Raw genomic sequence first — 19332 nt, 5'->3', positions numbered from 1 at the left:
GACAGGTGGAAGGGGACACATGCATGTCAAGTGAAGCAGATTGAAGGCATCTGGCATGTCTGTGTTGTACGGATTCTCCCACAGTGTGTAGACCCTCAGTAGAAGTCTTCCAGCCCCAGACAAAAGCACTCAATCATGGTGTAGAGTTGTGCTGAGGTCAGGGCTTTTGTCCCCTGACCTCTGTTTCACTCCCGCAAACATACACTAGTGTTGGCAATGGCAATAAGAGAAACACAGCATGGTGTGTATCCATGGCTGAGAAAGCAGGGAAGTGGAGTTTATTACAATCCTTAAATCAAGTTTCACAAAGTATCATAAGGAATGAAGGGAATGTGTTGATTTTTATTGTTTTTAAGAACAGCAGTTGGTGGGAATGACTGTTTAATGCCCAAGTTTATCATAAAGGATCCTGTATGTATATGTATATAGATTTAGTTAATCATATTTGTTAATCATGTTTGACTTTCGTGTTTTCAGTTGTGTTTTCATTCAACGTTAGACACTTTTGTGTCTTCATTTGGAACATAAAAGCTTTTACTGCCATCATACTGTTATTGTCACTGAATCTCGAGGGAAGAACCCAGATGCAGGCAGGCAGTGGTGAAGGGGTTAACAAGCAAGACTTCAATGTAAACACAAAGGGACAGAAACAAAACACCCACGAGGGGGTAAACGACAAGGTAACAAAATAATAATACAAACAACAGGACCAAGGCTAACTAAACACTAAACTAGACAATACTTTGACAAAGACTAAACTAAACACTTACTAAGACAGGGGAAACAGGAACAGGGAACACATGGAACGTAAAGCAGACATCAACCACGGGTAAGCTCGACAAACGTAATCCAAGAGCACAAGACAAAGAAACATGAGGGCATTAAATAGGGAAGACAAACGAAGGATAACGACACAGGGCAGGTGAGGGTAATCAAACACGGCCGGGAAACAATACAGGAAACGAGAGGGGCGGGGCCAATGACGAGACACTGGAGAGAACGCATATTATTGTCAAAAGGACAATAATATGTTTCTCTCCACACATAACCAAAGGCTTTGTCATGGCTCTGCCACAGGACCAAGAAAAACATGACTAATAGAGGCAGAGCCATGACAGAAGCCCCCCCTTTAATGAGCACCACCAGGTGCTCACCAAGGGGTAGACTAACGGGACAAGACAGACTGAGACAGTGACCAAAACAGACAAAACATGGAAAACAAAATCAGAGGCAGACAAGCAAAAATAACCAAGGGACTGGGATGTGACAACAAAAACAACAAACATGGGAGGGAGGGTGGGGAAACAAAAGAGTCCATAGGGGGAAGTTCAAAGGGGTTGGGACAGGGTGGGACAGTCTTAATCCCTGGCTGCGCTCGAGGGCACGGAGTCCTGGGGGACTTAGGGGAGGAAGTCCTGGGGGGACCGCCGACTTGAACGTCGGCGGGACAAGGCTGGGACCCGGCTGGACAGGGCTTGACGCCGGCTGGAAGGCCGGCTGGACAGGGCTTGACGCCGGCTGGAAGGCCAGCTGCTGTACCGGCTGGAAGGCCGGCTGGATCACCGGCTGGATCACCGGCTGGGACGCCGGCTGGATCACCGGCTGGGACGCCGGATGGATCACCGGCTGGATCACCGGTCTGGACACGACACTGGACACCGGACTGGGCATCGGCTGCACCGGACTGGACACTGGCTGCACCGGACTGGACATCGGCTGCACCGGACTGGATGCCGGCTGCACTGGACTGGACACATTACTGGACACCGGACTGGCCCGACCTCGCGCTGCTCGCCGTTGCCTCTTTCTCTTGAGTCTGGCCACCCGCCCGATGGCCGGCTGCAAGTAGAAGGCAAACGGTACGGTTGGCTCCAGGTTGGAGTCCTCCGAGGATGACCCCCAGGACTCTCGCCTTCCCCGCTTCCCACCGAGGCTGACTGGTGGTAGGGAGGCTGCAGGAGGTGAGGAGGATGATGGCGTGGAGTTCCCCAAGGTGAGAGTACCCACCACACGGTCCTCCGGGATGGATGCCAGACTGGGATGAGAGGAGATTGGATGATTGCTGGGAGAGGAGTCTTTGCCACACTCCTCTCGAAGCTGCAACCTTTCCACTAATAGTGGGAACGGCTGGTAAACCAACTCCTCCCGCTCCGGAAAAGATGGTGGGTTGTCCATCCCGGCCATGAGGTAGGCACTCACCAGCACCTCGGGGACGGATGCCCTCTTGGCCTCGACCTCCCAAGCATAGTCCTGCAGAGGCCGATGACACTGGGCCGGGAACGGGCCCCCTCCTGCATGTGACTGGGAGGCTAATGCCTCCCACCATACCGGATTGCCAGTACACGGCCACCGGCTGGTTGGACAACACACGGCACCGGCTGGATGGCCGGCTGGACAGTACATGGCGCCGGCTGGAAGGCCGGCTGGACAACACACGGCGCCGCCTGGATGGCCGGTTGGACAGTACATGGCACCGGCTGGAAGGCCTGCTGGACAACACATGGCGCCGGCTGGAAGGCCGGCTGGACAACACATGGCGCCGGCTGGATGGCCGGCTGGACAGTACATGGCACCGGCTGGAACGAGGCCCGTGCTGCCCGCCACTGCCTCTTTTTCTTCAGCTGAGCCACCCGCCTGGAGGTCGGCTGAAGAAAAGAGGCAAATGGCACGGCTGGCTCTGGCTGAAACTCTTCGGAGGTGGACTCCCAGGATGCTCGCCTCCCCTGCTTGCCAACGAGGCTGGTGGACGGTGGAGAGGCTGCCGAGAGTGAGGGGGATGGCGTGGCGATGCCCACAACCCCGATCTGCAGGGAACCACCCTCAGGGATTGTGACCAACGGAGATAGTTAGCGGGCACTTGTTGAGACCGTGGACTCCGACCGCTCCACGGCGGACAGCCACACGGCGTCGAAGTCCAACGGCCTCAACGCCTTCATCTCCTCCCTTGAGAGTGGATTCCTGAGACCTGAGTTGAACAGCACCGCCAGCTCCTCCTCCCCAAAGACGCCATTCTCGGCGACATCCAGGAACCTCTCCACATACTCGTCCACACTCTCGCTTCCCTGGCAAAGTCCGCAGAGGAGGCGAGCTAGCTGGGACCGTCCAGTGTTCATACCGCCTACTGGGTTCGATGATGGCTGTTGGATTCTGTCACTGAATCTCGAGGGAAGAACCCAGATGCAGGCAGGCAGTGGTGAAGGGGTTAACAAGCAAGACTTCAATGTAAACACAAAGGGACAGAAACAAAACACCCACGAGGGGGTAAACGACAAGGTAACAAAATAATAATACAAACAACAGGACCAAGGCTAACTAAACACTAAACTAGACAATACTTTGACAAAGACTAAACTAAACACTTACTAAGACAGGGGAAACAGGAACAGGGAACACATGGAACGTAAAGCAGACATCAACCACGGGTAATCTCGACAAATGTAATCCAAGAGCACAAGACAAAGAAACATGAGGGCATTAAATAGGGAAGACAAACGAAGGATAACGACACAGGGCAGGTGAGGGTAATCAAACACGGCCTGGAAACAATACAGGAAACGAGAGGGGCGGGGCCAATGACGAGACACTGGAGAGAACGCATATTATTGTCAAAAGGACAATAATATGTTTCTCTCCACACATAACCAAAGGCTTTGTTATGGCTCTGCCACAGGACCAAGAAAAACATGACTAATAGAGGCAGAGCCATGACAGTTACATTTCACTGTCATTATTGTCATTAAAATGAATCTCTGCTTTTGCTTTTTTAATATTCAAGCATAAGCTTGGAATGTGCAATCTCTGTTATTGTAAAACTGAAACAAAGTGTAAACAAAACCTAAGAGACTAGTTTCATAATACTTTGTCATTAACATATTGCTTACTTTTCTCACAGGACCCAAGCTTTGCGGCCTTCCTCCACGACAAGCTCCAGACTCTGGAATGGCCTCCCAGGGGCTTTGGTGCCCAGATCATCTGTGAAGTGTGTGGAACGTCCCTTCACTACCTCAGGCGCCTGGCACTCCATTCTGCTTTAGGGCTGGTATTAGATGACATGCCTGACCTGCATCCCGGTCCCCTTTCTGGCCTGCTGCCACCACGTGCGGCATCCCACAGTGCCATCTCGTCCCATACTTCCTGGCAGTGGCCCACACAGGGTTCTCTACCTTCAAGCAGTCAACACCTGTGTGGTCCACTACATGGGGAGAAGCAGCAGAAACAAGGCTGGAATCAAGACGGAGCATCTAGGGTGGGTGGCAAACGCACCTGTTTGGCCACTGTCACTCCTCTTCCTGTCCATCCACAGCACTACCTGGAGGGAGTATGGCGTGTGACGAGAGCTTCAGATCATATTCGCTCATTGGTAAGAGTAGCTTTTGGATGTCTTGTTCTAAAGCTGTGAGATGTGATTTATAAATTAAAGGTCCAGTGTATGATATTTAGCGGCATCTAGCGCTGAGGTTTCAAATTGGAACCAACAGCTCACTCCACCCATCCCTTTCAAAACACTATGCTGGCTGACACAGGACTAAGATGTTGTCACGTTTTCGCTTCCTTGCCTCCAAAGGAGATAACATATTTACTAAACGCGCTCTGTAGAGCAGAGTATATAGAGTTATAAAATGTTCACAGCAAGGCTCAGATCATTTTGTCATGGAATAATTTGATGATGAGTTCATAATGAAATCATTTGTAAATGACTTTTGTATATTGACAACTTAGTCTGAGATATTGTCTATAGGAGACGTGAAATTACTGGGGAATGGTGGCGAAAAATCTGAGGAAACATATGCAGAAGTCTCCATTTGCTCTCCATTTAGCCTCAGTAGTGCCTAGGAGAAAAAACATTTATGTTAGTTTTTCTTGCAGAAGTTGCTATCAAGTTGTGGGCAATGTCAACTGTTCCTGTAAGACTTTACAGATTACACAGTAAATTCGCCAGTGTTAAAAAAGGTCAAGTTAACACGCACAGTGTATATACTGTATAATCCACACTCTCAAAGTGTGGATTATATAAACACTGTGAGTGTTAATTTGACCTTTTTTAACACTGGCGATTTTGCTGTGTACCTCTGGTGGTCTAGCCTTACATCAAATAAAGTTTTAAAGGTTTTAGAAACAACAATTTACAAAAACCTGATATAATATATAGATCGAAAAGAATAGGAAGATCAGTGATATAAGTGATGTGTCATTTGAAGCTTGTCATTTACGTTGGTGATGTCCGATCTCTTCCATAGAGCCTTAACATACAACATTCTGTGTAGACTTGAAACTGTTCAGATACATTTTGTTTTCTCAGTGGATTAAATGATCAGCTCTGTGCTATCATGTCTCTGAACCGGAGGATACTCACGTGCAATCACTCGTGTGACACTAATGCGAAATTAAGACTTGGTTACACTGTCTGGATCATCCCCCATCTCTCATTTAGTGCATTATGCGTCATTCACCATGTAGGACATAATAAATGTGCAAACAAGTGGCTGATTTGAGGCGCCGCTTCCACAGCTCTCATAGTGAAGGGGGCAGGACTCTTCGGATTCTAAAGTATATTTGATTGGACAAGAACTTTGACGAGAGGCTGAAGTGTAGCGTGATGTCATGGAATTTCTAGTTTTTTTGAGCTCAAGTGCCAGGCCCTCAGATTTGAACGCTTATATCTTTAAAATGGGAATTTTGTCAGCGTGTAGGAGCATATCAGTTTATTGAGGTCCTTAAGGCTCACTTATTTTTAATAAAAGAAAAAAAACTTTCATTTTGATTTCACTGGGGCTTTAAATATGCAAGTCTTTGGGATTATAGCCTAGTCATTTGGTTTATATCCTTTCCTTGAACAGAGTTCGTTATTTATTAGCTTTCATAAAGATGTCCCTCATCACAGGGTTTATGTGCCTATATTTATATCATTATGGAGCACAAGACCAGTTCAGGGCTGAGGATAAAATATTAAGTGGTTGTTAAGACTGGACTCTAGGACCTTTCGCAGAGAGGATAAGATGTCAGTCAGATGTTAGTGTTCTGGTGTAATGTGACTTAATCAGAACGGTTAATGATTTTTCAGTAATATGTCAAAGATGTGTCAACGAATCAAGGTTAATGTCGTAAAAAACTACAATTGATATATATTCCATTTTAAGTAACAATATTGATACTTTGTAATAACCATACAAAAAAATGCAAAGCACAGGGTAAGACTAAGGTCCTCTGAGATACTGGCAATTCTAATTTTTTATGTTATGCAAACACTTGCGCAAAGTCTCCAGCATTATTCTTAATAATACAGAAACACATTTGGTTTGTTGGTATGCTGAGTGACTTGAACATTAGCCAGACATCATTATCAGGTTGATTAGATCCTGCACGTCTCGTATTGGCCTTCTCGGGGATACTTGACCTTCCTGGCAGGAGATTGAGCATTAAGTCATCTTGATACGGAATGCAATTTGATGGGCATTTGGATGGTTTGCTGTGACCTCATTGTCACATATGAGCAATTTGTCACGGCCGATGCTTACAGAGATGATTAAGATTAAGAAATTTAAGAGGTGACTCGCATACACGCTGCTTGTTTTGTGCACTTTGTGAAGGACGGAGAATTGTCTGATGCAGGTTTGCTTGGATATTCATATTCTTTTGATCACATGGAATGTCAATGTTTCCACGGAAATGTGAACCTTAAAGTGACAGTGACCTTGTCGACATAGAGTTGGACCAGTTTGATACACAAGATTTAACAAGTTATGACTAGTTAAAAAAAATATGCTAGTTATCAGTGATCATATGTTAATATTTAAACAGATGTACATTATACATACTGTAGCATCTCCTGCTGAGTAGCGCAGCTTGCAAGTACCCATAATCCCTTGTGGCTTTGTAATTATCATAAAACAGCATGAGCTGAACATTCTGTTTTATGTAATGAATTACTAATGGTGATTACAGGTAATAATGTTTTAAACTGTGTTTAGGGCTGTTTAATTGGCAATAGTTTTATTTATGTAGGAACTGACGTGGTAGTATGTCCTATGCATTTATTAAGTTATGGAAGCACATATGTTCTGAAGTCCTACGTGCTTTTATATTTTCTAAAAATATATGTTTTCTAAAATTTTCTAAAATTGTAATAAAAACTCACTAAGAGACAAGTTGGGTGAAATTTTTTAACACATGTTTCATGGTAATCAAAACCATGACCTTAGCACCATGTAGCATCATCTATACAGTCCTAGAAGAAAAAAGCCTTTCTGCTCTGATCATGTTGTGTGTTTAAAGAATTGTGAAAAAAAAGAAAGAAAGTGAAAGATTAGATATTAGTCAGGTATACCCAAAATGTGACCTCTGCATTTAACCCATCCAGTGAGTAGTGAACACACGCACAGCAAGCTGTGAACACACGTACACCCGGAGCAGTGGGCAGCTATCACTGCAGCGCCCGGGGAGCAAGTAGGGGTAAGGTGCCTTGCTCAAGGGCACCTCAGTCGTTACCCGCCGGCCCTCGGAATCGAACCGGCAACCTTCTGGTCATGAGTCCGACTCTCTAACCATTAGAGAGACTACGAGACTATAACCAAGATGTTATAGATTATTATTGTACAGAAAAGCTGATTGGCTCTGTCTTAGAAGAAAACATAAGATGTTCTTTTCCCCCTCATCTGACAGGGTATGAAAAGCAAATAGACCTTGAAAGTCACAGCACATCCAAACCACACAGAAACACAAGGCTGTTGATACCCTGGATAGTATTTTCACCCTGGAAGACAGAGGCATTGCTCTGTGAATTTTAATGGAGCCAATGCGTTTTTTCCTGTTTATTGATGAAGATATGTGTTTGCATGGTCTTTCTTGTATATTTCAGCAGCGGATGCATGGCGAATGTAGTAAATTTGTTAGATCATTCATAAAACAAAGTCAGACAAAACCCAGCTGTAGCTCAGCTCTGCCAGGATCCAGGGATGGAATTTAAAGTCATTCATGTCATTCTTAATATCGGCTTGGAGGCAGCCAGAGGCACACAGACCTTGTGTTTCTGTAGCGAAGGACAGGCCTAGTCAGATTGTCCCTGGGCCTAAGTGCCACCCGCAGGCCACTAATGGGCCTCCTCTGGCAGTCTGGCTCTTTTAAAGCCCGGGGAGCCCAGTAAAAGCTTTATTTGAATGTGCGGAGAGAGCCAAAAGTGCAAATTGTCAACAGATGGGACCACAATCTCACCTGGGGAGAAAAAATGGCACCTGACATCCATCTGGGATGGTTGTCTGCACACTGCACACACACAGGCAACACATGCTGTCCCGCTTTAACTTGGCAGTGGTCTGGTCCTCTGAAGGACATTAACGGGTCTCCTCAGATGCATTCGAACACAGAAAAATCAGGATGAATTTAATTTCCTTTGCAGCCCTGTTCCACATCAGAGAATCCCTATTGCTTAAATCAAACAGCTTTTTGTTTTTATTAGTAAACCTGAATTGGCCTTTCAAGATAAGGTGTGAATTAAGTGAACTGTAATTTTTTTAAAGAATCACTACAAATCTGATCATCTAGAAAAATTGATCACATTTAGTGTTTTATTTATCATATGTATTTAAAATATAAATGAAACATGTGTCAATAGAAATAAAAAAGTCAATAGAAAAAAGAACTAGGTAATTAAGAGACCATTTCAAAATTATTTTCGGTTTTTCTGAATTTACTATTTATATGTTTAGGTAAAATTATAACTTTTGTTTCATTCTGCGAACTACTATCTTCCTCTCAAATGTCAAATAAAAAACAGTTTCTATTTGCATTAATTTGCAGAAAACGAAAACTGATGAAGCAGGGAAATAACAGAAAAGATGCTCTGTATATTTTCAGACCTCAAATGCTGCAAAGAAAACAAGTTCATATTTACTTTAAAGCAATACAACAGTAATATTTGTACATGTATTTAGGAAAAGTTTAAAAGTTGTTTTATATGTGATAACCTCGATTTTTATCATGTCATGCTGTCAGTCTTTCATATTGCTGTTGGATGACTTTGTCACTCCTGATGTTTGATTTTGTTAAAATTCAACAGACACTGGACTGGAATGGCCCAATACATCTAGAAATGCTGATTATATCAAAATTTGGAATGGTCTATTAATTTTTCCGTGGCTGTTTATATAATAAACTTCAATATAAAAAGAAACAAGTATACTTCATGTTATCTACACTAATAACGTACAATTTGGTCATATTTGATTTGGGAGATTTTTTTTGGAGTGAGCAGATTGCTGTTGTCTGACAACACTTAATATATCCCGATAATTAATAGCATTTCAAAGGCGCTGCTCTCTGCTGTCACCACTTGTGCTTGTGAATCCTCTATAAATGTCAAAGTTAAAGTCCAATGTGACCTCTTAGCTGTCAGTGAGCTCCATCTGCTGCTGGGTTTTATTGGAACACAGCTGTGCCCATCTAACACACTCCTGTGAGTTTGTGGCTTTGTTTGTGTGTGTGCGAGACAGAGAGCATGGGTGCACGTATGGTTGCCTGATAAAACCAAAAGCTCAGGATTGTAATGTTGAAGGTCGTTATTCAATTTCTCTTAAATTTGATATAAACTGAAATGGGTTTTTATGGCCATTGTACAGCAACCAGCAATTTGTTTGATGGATGAACATTTTCCAACATCAATGCTGTTTATTTCACTCATAGAATCTGGGAATCTTAATGATTTCTTGTTGGCACCTCAAGTGTTTCTTCTAATCTAGCTGCATTAGATCTGATTAGATAGACAGACAAAAGTTTCTTGTTAAGATTTTTCCCAGTAATTTATGTATACATATCTATTTCATATCTCGCTGCCACAAAATGTTTGGTTGAATTTGTGTATTTTCATTCTCCTAATTGATAATCTGGGATACCTGTCACCTGAGCTTCAAAAGAGCAACCTCTCGAGCCTCACATCCTCTGTCCAGGCCTGCGTACATGCATGTTTAATAATGGTGAAAACAGCCTGTCCATTCTAAACTGAAAATGTCTATCTCTCCGCATTCTTCTGGGCTCTAATTGTGGACCCTGGCATGGGGTTATAATTATCACTGGAGTGAAGGGAAGTAGATTAGCACGCACAGGCGTGGTTGGTGTTAGAGCTGATCCTCCGCGGAGCAGAAGACACTGCACGTGTGCGAATTAGATTCTTCGCTGCTCGTTATTTCTACATCAGACTGGCAGGAAATCACAGCTACTCCAATTTCGCCAGATTCTGTTGTACCTACTCATGTCTTTTCCTTTCCTTTATTTCTTCCTTCTGTCCTCATGTGACTGAGTGTGTCAGTACATATGTGTGTGTGCCATTAGGGCTTGTAAAATTCTATTTAAAACTTATATAGTACAGACTGAGGATGTAAAGATTGTAAGGTGCTGTAAAAAACGATTCTGTCGTAGTAGATTTCATGAAATTATTTGAGTAACCTTTACTTAATAAAATTGTGTTCTTGTTTTTTAACCAAAATTTTAGTTAAAATTATGGAAAAAATCTTGTAATTCTAAATTCGCAAATGATTGAGTGAATTCAACTTAATTTTATCACGTTTAATCCACCTAAATTTGTATGAAGGATCTTTACTTAAAGTCGGCATGAAATTAAAAATGATCATTTTAATTGTTTTACACAGGGGTGAAGTAGTTATTATAAATTATTTATCCGTGCACATCATTATTTTTTTTAAATTAATTTGCTCTTGTATCTTCAAAAACAAAAACGTTAAAGGGATAGTTAATCCAAAAATGAAAATTCTGTCATCATTTACTCGTGCTCATGTAATTTCATTCCTGTATAAATTACTTTTTACATACTATATTTGGAAGAATGTTAGTAATTTTCAGTTACGGGACATCATTGACTACCATAGTAGGAAGAATTAAATGGTAATCAAAGGTGTTTTCCTAAATTCTTCAAAATATCTCATTATGTGTTCAACAGAACAAAAAAAAAAGTCTGTGACAAGCAGAGCGGGACGAGGGCCTTGAGGGAACGGCACGACTCCGGTGTAATACTGTTACCATATTTTTTAAATTACAGTAAATATCACGTGTCATTTGTTACAGTGTGGCTGATATGTTGACCCCATGGACATCTTGCGCCTCTTTTTCAAAGGGTGCAGTAGTGGCATTCCTGCCTCTCTTGGTGCCCTTTGTGGTACTTTTAAAGTGTAAAAAGATATGTTGTCTAGTGGTACGTTCTAGAGACTAGAATCCTGACCTATTATTACTAGGCAGTAATCACTATGTATTTTCATTGTATGGAAAAAACAACTTTGACATTTTGATAATAACTGCTTTTTAAGTCATGAGTTTCGAGTGACATGAGAGTGGGTAGATGATGACAGAATTTTCACTTTAAAGTAAAATATCTGTGAAAGGTGTGACTCAGTTGGAGTGGCCAAAATTAGACATGACATACTGTGACACCTACAATACTTGTGCAACTTATTTATTTATTTTTTGAAGTTTCATTAAAAATACAATGAATCTAAAGGGGTTTGAATCTTGCAGGAAGCATATGGAAGATTTTTGTGTCACATTGTGTATGTACAGCTGAGATGTATTTCTCTCACTCCCTGCCCTCAAATGAGAGGGAGCAGGTGTGTTTTATTTGAAGCAACTTATTAAACTCTAAATATGAGGAGACTTTGTGCATTGTCTCGCTCAAGCTCAGTTTTCTAGTGTCTTCTAGTGTAACTGTTATCTTATATTTTATATACAGTTTTGTTATGTCCTCAGCCAATTAGCTAACACCACTGTGTTTATATAATAAGGGGATCCATAATGGGCGGCTTTGAAGTAAACGGTCGAAAATGTGCTTTTGGTGAGTGCTGACCATTGGCTGTACTTGAAACATTTTTTCACAAACATTTTATATCTCGTCATTGAGTTAATTTGATTTGATATTAAACTGTTGAAATTAAACCTTTTTATTTACAGTAAATGAATTGTATACATTTGAGATATATCAGCGCCGCTGAAAAATGGCCTTATGTTTGGTTAACAGGCTGCTTTCCTGCTGCTTGTGTCTTCTTGACATAAGTAAACATTTGCTTAGTATCCCACTAGATTTTATTGGCTTACATCAGGCTATGCTTGTGGTATTGTGGAGCGCGTTTGTAATCCTGTTAGCACAAGACTACGTGCATTGAAAAATCTGTATGACACACTCCTGGGCCACCTCCTCTCCACCAAACACAAGCGCATCACGAACGCGGGGCTTATCTGGTATAAACTAGAGCAATGACACATTTCATCAACATCGGAAATATGGAAACGGTGGAAGGATTACATCAATGGGAAAAACACAATTTCTTAACACTTCAAGATTGACAACAGTTATCAAACTTGAATTGTGGGAATTAATATTCTGGCAGCAGTGTTGCTCCATGTGTTAACAATAAAAAACTGCGCTAAATGTAAAACTCTTTAGATTTGAAGAGATTTAGGTTTCTTGATTAGATGGTCTGGAAAGCTAAAATGCCCCCCTCCATTACCACCTTCTACCAGCAATAGCAAATCATGGTTCATGTCTGTGATGTAACAAAACCTATTTCCTATTAAAAATGGGATGAGCTCTTTGATATTTCCCACCCATACATTCTGTTTAGACAGGAAACATCAACACTGCTCATTGATGTCAGATTCCACCCACCTCATTCCCTTTCCCAGAAATCTTTATTATGATGATTCCAGTTAAATCGATCAATTAAATATGCTCCGATTGTGGTTGTGTTTCTTTACTGATCCTTTTTATACTCTTCTTCTCCTCCAGAATCCATTAATTTTACACTGGCCGTATACTTAAGGCAACATTTGCAACACCTAATTGTTCTAATAGCCTTTTATCTCCAACCAGGGTCATGCTGCAGAGAAGGAGAGTTTGGCAACGGAAGCCTCCAGGTCCAACCAGGCCAGTTCTGCATCTTCGGTTTCTTCATCGGGACGCAAACCGTCCCACCAGGACCAACCAGCCATTCCCCCTGCACCCCAAACCAGTTCAGCCACCTCATTCCTTCTCAGGTAAGTCTTAATCTCAATTAGGGACATGCCCGGCATGGTGCACAGCCATCAATCCATTGGAATGTGCTCTCAGGATCCTGATCCCATACCATAGTCCCCTAGCACCTGCTCAGCCTCTCAAACCCAAGAACCTGGAATCCTCCATAGCCTCTGGCAGTCGCAGCAGTGCTTTCTCAGTGCCTGTGGAGACTGCTGCGATGTTGAAGGCATTTCAGCCTAATGTGTTAAAATGTCATCGATCAATGCTCGGGTTTAGCAGTCTGAGAGAGTGCAGAATCCAAATGGCAGAGGTCTGCGCTCGGCTGAACCGAGCCCGTGTCCTCAGGGATAATGTTTAATCTTAATGTACCAGACAAATTGTTTGTGAAAGTCGTTTGTGAGAAGTGATGATTTAGTGTAACATTTAGATGGCTATGACACACTGTTAGTTTTAGAGGAAAAAATGAGTGTCAGCTAAAGCCAGTTTATTTGTTATCATAATTCCTCAGATTTGTATCTTTTTGCATCCATTTGTGGTGACATTATTCAGCACAAAATAAGTAATCATATCTCTGCTTTTACAAATGCAGAATAACATTTGCCCCAAATGAGAATGTGTATGGAACAGACATTGTCGGGGTTGCTAATTTGTGATTTAGAAATGATGTAGAATTTGAGTTATTTCTTAATTATTTTAAATGATTAAATATGTTGTAAATCTGTCTAAATCCGAAACTGCGCTTTTCATTTAAAGATGTAAATAAATCCCCAAGAATTTATAAATCACACCTTTTCAAAGTAATGGTTCACCCATTTGTTCACCTGTATATGACTCTTTCTTCTGTGGAACACAAAAGAAAGATATTTGTTTTGTGTCCAAACAATGGAAGTCAATGATGACCAGTGGTGTTTGGTTATGAACGTTTTTCGAATGTTTTGAACGTTTTGAATGTTCTTTTGTCTTCTGGTACAGATACAGGTTTGAATGACACGAGAGTGAGTCAAATTTACATTTTCATTTTTGGGTGAACTGTCCTTTTAAATGTTGTCCTCATGTTTTTCTTCTGAGACAGGTTACTACGGTCCTCTCGCATAGGGGAGGACAAAAGTTAAACCGTGCAAAATACTGCATTTTATTTGCTTTTACTCATCATTAGTTTAGTCACCATAAAAAGACAAAAGAAGAAATGACCGTCAATCACGTAATAAACGCAGACATGAATTTATGTGCATGACCGAATGTCTGAGAATTGAAGAAGATGCTTAGAGGTGCGAGACGGTAATTGCTGTGTGACATCGCATACAATTAGCCTATTGAGAAGAGCGCCTCTCATCTCCAGCTCCCCACCATCAGTACCACCCTCTGCAAATGACTGACAGACATCACCCTGGGGGTGTTTGCCTTGGCCATTACGTTCCCCTGAAAAGACGTAATAAAGACAGTGGGTTAGTCATGCGATTGATTTTAGACACCAATCGCTGTGTGACCTGTGCGTTTTTTAGTGCATCCTTAAGTATTATCACTACTCCTTTTCCATTCCAGTTCACATGAATCCGTTAAATTAGCATGCACATGCACTGTCAGCAATAACACATCTGTCTTTTTGACGCCCAACACAGACAGCGATTGATGGATAAGGTGGGTCACAGGATAAAGTGGGATTTTTTTAAAGCTCTGTACATTCTCACATTCAAAGATCTTTAGAATAAAAGCATGTGCCATATTTAAATAAGCCATGACTGACTAAAAGATGTTTTGAATATTGCTTAGACTGCCTGTGGCAGGATATGCATATTCATGACAAAATGTTTCCATACTTCCCTCAATTATACGAGTCAAAGCAGCTCAGATGCCGGGCATAGTGTTTGTCCTCTCTCTGGCCTTGACAACCACCTGGAACACACACTTGAACAGATCCTTAAGATGCAAGTTGCCATGGTTGCACAGTTGTAAAAGAAAAAAAAAACAGAAGTGGTGAAATACTAATTGTAGGAAATAAAAACAAGGTGAACATGAGCATTTAACATGGATTCCTGTTGTTTTTTTACTCAAAATGTTTTTTTTTATAGGGATAGTTCACCAAAAAATGAAAATGATGTCATCATTTGCTCACCCTCTTGTCATTTCAGACCTGTATGACTTCTGAGATTTCTGAGACTTCTATTTCTTCTGCAGAACACACAAGATATTTTGAAGAATGTTGGTAAGCGAACAATGGCGGTGCCCATGTACTTCTATTGTATGGACACAAAAGCAATGAGTACCGCCGTTGTTTGATTACCAACATTCTTCAAAATATCTTCTTTTGTGTTTTTCGCAAAAGAAAGAAAGTCATACAGATTTGAAATGACATGAGGGGAGCACTGACAGGATCTCACGGACCGGTAAGATTGTTCCCCTTTACATATAACATAGTCCTATTGCACAAATATTGGGTCATCTTAGACTTGTGTCTGTGCAAATAAAGGTTTCAAGGCCATAACAGATCCCACTCAACCTTCAATGACCTTTAACTTCGCTGATCTCCCTGGAAAACATACTGTATCGATGTTTAGAGGCAGGGTGGTTGTTTTGACAGATTCCTGTCCTTTTATCTGTTAGAAAGTGTCCGTTTGGTAAACAAGCCAGAGGGAGTGAGTGTAAGATCATGTGCAACCACACACACGCACACACACACACACACACACACACACACTTACAAACACTCAGGCACAGATTCTCTTTGAAAGTATCAGCTATATCATTGTTTTTTTATATTTTACGATATAACACAACATAGTAAAAATTAGATGAGCACTCAGCTATACTGTCTATTCTAAATCACACATGTGATGCTGGATATTTACACTTATCTCCCTCAGCTTTGTGACCTTTAGGATCAGATCTAGTATATATTGTACACAAGTGATATGTGACAGTGAATATGAGTGTGACGTGTCATATATGTGTGCCATGTACTGCGTGTGATATAATTCACATCAACCCCATAGGAACGCTGTTGGCTGGCACAATGCAGAATTTTGCAGAGGTGTGCAGAAAGCAAGTACACCGAGCAAGTGGGTTTTTACGACTGAAGGCCGGCTGTAATCTGGTTTTAAAGATTTACAGATGAAAGCAGAGAGGGTTCTTACGCCTGTAGTAGGGACTAGCTCACCCCGGCTTTGATGTTGTTCTGTGGCTGAGGGGCTCTCTGTGCTTTTTTCAATGGGCTTTCATCGACATGCTGAGTGCGTGTTATCTTCCGGAGTCACGCGTCGCATTATTGTCCTTCGTACTGCTGCGCTGAAATGCATAATCAACAGGGACCGGTGGAGCGGGCACCTGTTTAGACCGAAGGAAATTGCTTGTAATGAATGCAGGTTGCGGAGAGGTTCGGCAAGTGTCACACAACTGATACGTTTTCTGCTTTTACCTGCTTTCAACAAATGCTTTTAGGTTTGACAACAGCCTCTCTCTCTTTGTGTGATATAATATGCACTTTTTGTAAACATGTTGGCTGGGGGCAGTTCCCACATAGAGACTGTTTATCACGGTTAAGGAAAGTTACAACCCTGCAAAATTTCCCTGAAGCAAAAGGATTGTATGGAAATGTGTTCTGACTGTGCATTGAAACTTCAATACAAGATTCACAATGTAACAAGATTGACTGCAGCACACCAATATAAATTCAAGGCTTTTGTAGTGTGAACTGACAGTGTTTACGACTAGTCTTCACACTCGGTTCTCTCTGTGTTTTGTTTATCACTTTACGTTATGTTTAACAGACATTGAAAGGGAAAGTGTTGCCATTCTTCATTGTTCCAAATGATTTTGGTTGTCACATAGACCAAACAAGTAAGGATTTCAGCGACAACTGCACTGAGATACATATGTATGGATCTGTTAACAATATGTGAATTAATACCATAACTAACCATTGTGCATAGTGAAACCAAAAGGGAATTTTTATGATTTATTTGACCCTTTCCTCATGATGTTTTTAAATTAGGGCAGGTCGCAGTTCTGGCCATGTTGGCATCTGCCTAATTTGGTGAGCTTCTGTTAAATGACTTTGATGAATGACAGGTGAGTTTGTGCCAAAATATTGTAACATATGGTCTTTAACATCAAAAACAAGACATAGACATCATCAAACATCATCAAACTTGAAAAAGTTGGAGAAAAAGAAACATCTAATTGACTATTATGTAATTAGCTATAATATTTGCATTTAGCATTGCTTTTACCTGTGACCCATTTTTGACTCACACCCACCAGTTGAGATTCTGTGCTACAGAGAATTTTCAGTTCATCCTCTATCTGCTCTACTGAGAGATTAATGGGATCTCTTCTGTATGTATAATGCAGTTTCATTTTTTAGGAATTCATCTAGACCTGATTCTTACACACTTTGAGAACAAAGCACATAAACAAAGCACTGTTTTTCATATTTCCCTCTACCGTCATATTTCTAATGAAGACATATTTTTCCAGCATGTCAGTGTGCCGGCTATGCGGCGTTCAGGTTTAGTGTTCTGCTTGGCACACAGCCATGTCTCCAGTCTGGCTCGCTGTGTACTAGAATATTTCAACACTGACTGTTGTCTAATCTGGGCCAAAGTTTCAGCCGTGACCCAAAGGAGACAGAGCCGAATAGGTAATTGTTGAAGTTTCATGAGAAAATATTCTTATTCTCATTAGTTTCTCCCTTTTTATTTCTCCCAGTCTATTTTGGTTTCTGACTCTATCTTTTCTCTCTACAATCACTTCTTCCCAACCTTGTTTCTTCAACCTTGTTCTGTCTCGCCGTCAGTAGCTCATGACATGAAGTCTGTTAAAAATGCTATTTACAGGGCAGAGAGAATTTTCTCAGGTGCTTTGTGCAGCAAGAATGCTTGTCAAGGCTATTCACGCACACACACAGATACAACTCTGTGTTTGTATTTCTATATGATAACATGTACTGTAGGTGACGCATATTAATGGGTTTGGTGTGCTGAGATGGGCTGTGGGTGTGTGAAACTATGACACTCATAAAACAGGTGAAGAATAGTGACAACAACTGCACAAAAATCTAGTGTGAGAGAATTACGGGAAGGTATTACAATATATTTGTACCTTAAATGCAGTTTTCAAGTAATCTCTTAAAGGAACAGTTCAGCCAAATATAAAAATATGTTATAATTTACTAACCCTTTGCCGTTTTAAATTTGTATGCTGTTGTTTTTCATCTTTCTCATCTTTTTCATTAAAAGTGGGCTGTCAATCTAAAAATAAGGTGTGTATATAGTCTCATGTACTACATTCCAGATATTCTGTAGACATATGGAAACCAAAAGAGACTATTTAAACATCAAATAAAAACAAAATGTAAACATCAAACCATCATTATTCATTGTTAATCTGTATCTCCACTGCAGCTCAGATCACAATATATTTAGTGAAGGTTCTGTGTTATGATGTCACCGTATAGAACCAATGATGAGTGATGTCATTAATGTGATGAGTGATGTCGGTTGATTTAAGAGCTGCAGTGGAGATAAAGATGATCAGTAAATAATGATTTAATTAGCTCATATCATATAGCAAGTATTCGTTTTTTCAGTGCCAGCATTTACTGTGAACATTGCATAGAAGAAATGTATATGATGATTCACCTATTTTTTTGTATTCAGTGACCAATTTTAGGGCATAATCTGGGTCTGGAAAATGAACCCTCTAAATTTTCACTGTGCAAACTGTAACCTCATGTTGAAGTATGTATGGCTATTGTTCTACAATCTGACCGAATGCCCGGCCATTTCATCAAAATTTGGCACCACACCTGTTTATGAGCTCTCAGCACTGTCAACATCATCTTCTACCTATACACAATCTGTGCCTAAGATTCTTATTCGTATCACATTTGATGAGTTAATCATCTGATGTTTTAGCACAATGTGTGTATAGTATTAAAGGCGGGGTGTCCGATTTCCGAATTACGCTTGTTTAGACAAAGTCGGGCCGAGTACCAAAACAACCTTGTAGCCAATCAGCAGTAAGGTGCACAGTGCACAGGATGGACATTAGTTGAACCGAGCACTGGCGAAAGCTAAAGATGGGGGTAGGGGTGTGTCTGTTTTGGTGATTTGAACATCAACAACGGCTATGAGAAATCGGACTCCCCGCCTCTAAGGTCTATCTTTTTTTTTTGACAGATTCTTATGGAAAAAAAATAGCTTGCATGTTAAATTAGGTTACTTATTCTAAAGCTTTTGACAAAATGTGTTGTTCAAATTAACCCAACAAGTCCAGTTTGGCCTCATAATTTTGCTTTGAAATTGATTCACTTTAATTATTCATTT

The 19332-nt window shown here is 41.3% G+C and overlaps 1 protein-coding gene across 3 annotated transcripts in view; it reads left to right on the top strand.

Moving 5' to 3' along the window:
• The window catches only part of kif26aa (kinesin family member 26Aa), a 68848-nt gene that overhangs the window by 19368 nt on the left and 30148 nt on the right, over window positions 1–19332 (top strand). For 2 of the 3 annotated variants that reach the window (XM_057353001.1, XM_057353002.1), the window contains 2 exons: window positions 3893–4360; window positions 12866–13029. In XM_057353001.1, the coding sequence (XP_057208984.1) occupies window positions 3893–4360; window positions 12866–13029 (632 nt within the window). Of the gene's footprint in view, window positions 1–3892; window positions 4361–12865; window positions 13030–15337; window positions 15394–19332 lie in introns of those variants that run through there. The other variant, XM_057353004.1, reaches the window with a different exon arrangement.

This window comes from Triplophysa rosa, linkage group LG15 (assembly GCF_024868665.1).
Source record: "Triplophysa rosa linkage group LG15, Trosa_1v2, whole genome shotgun sequence".
NCBI classification, from domain to species: Eukaryota; Metazoa; Chordata; class Actinopteri; order Cypriniformes; family Nemacheilidae; genus Triplophysa; species Triplophysa rosa.
Note: the sequence above shows the minus strand (reverse complement) of the source record. Positions and strands in the feature narration are given on the sequence as shown.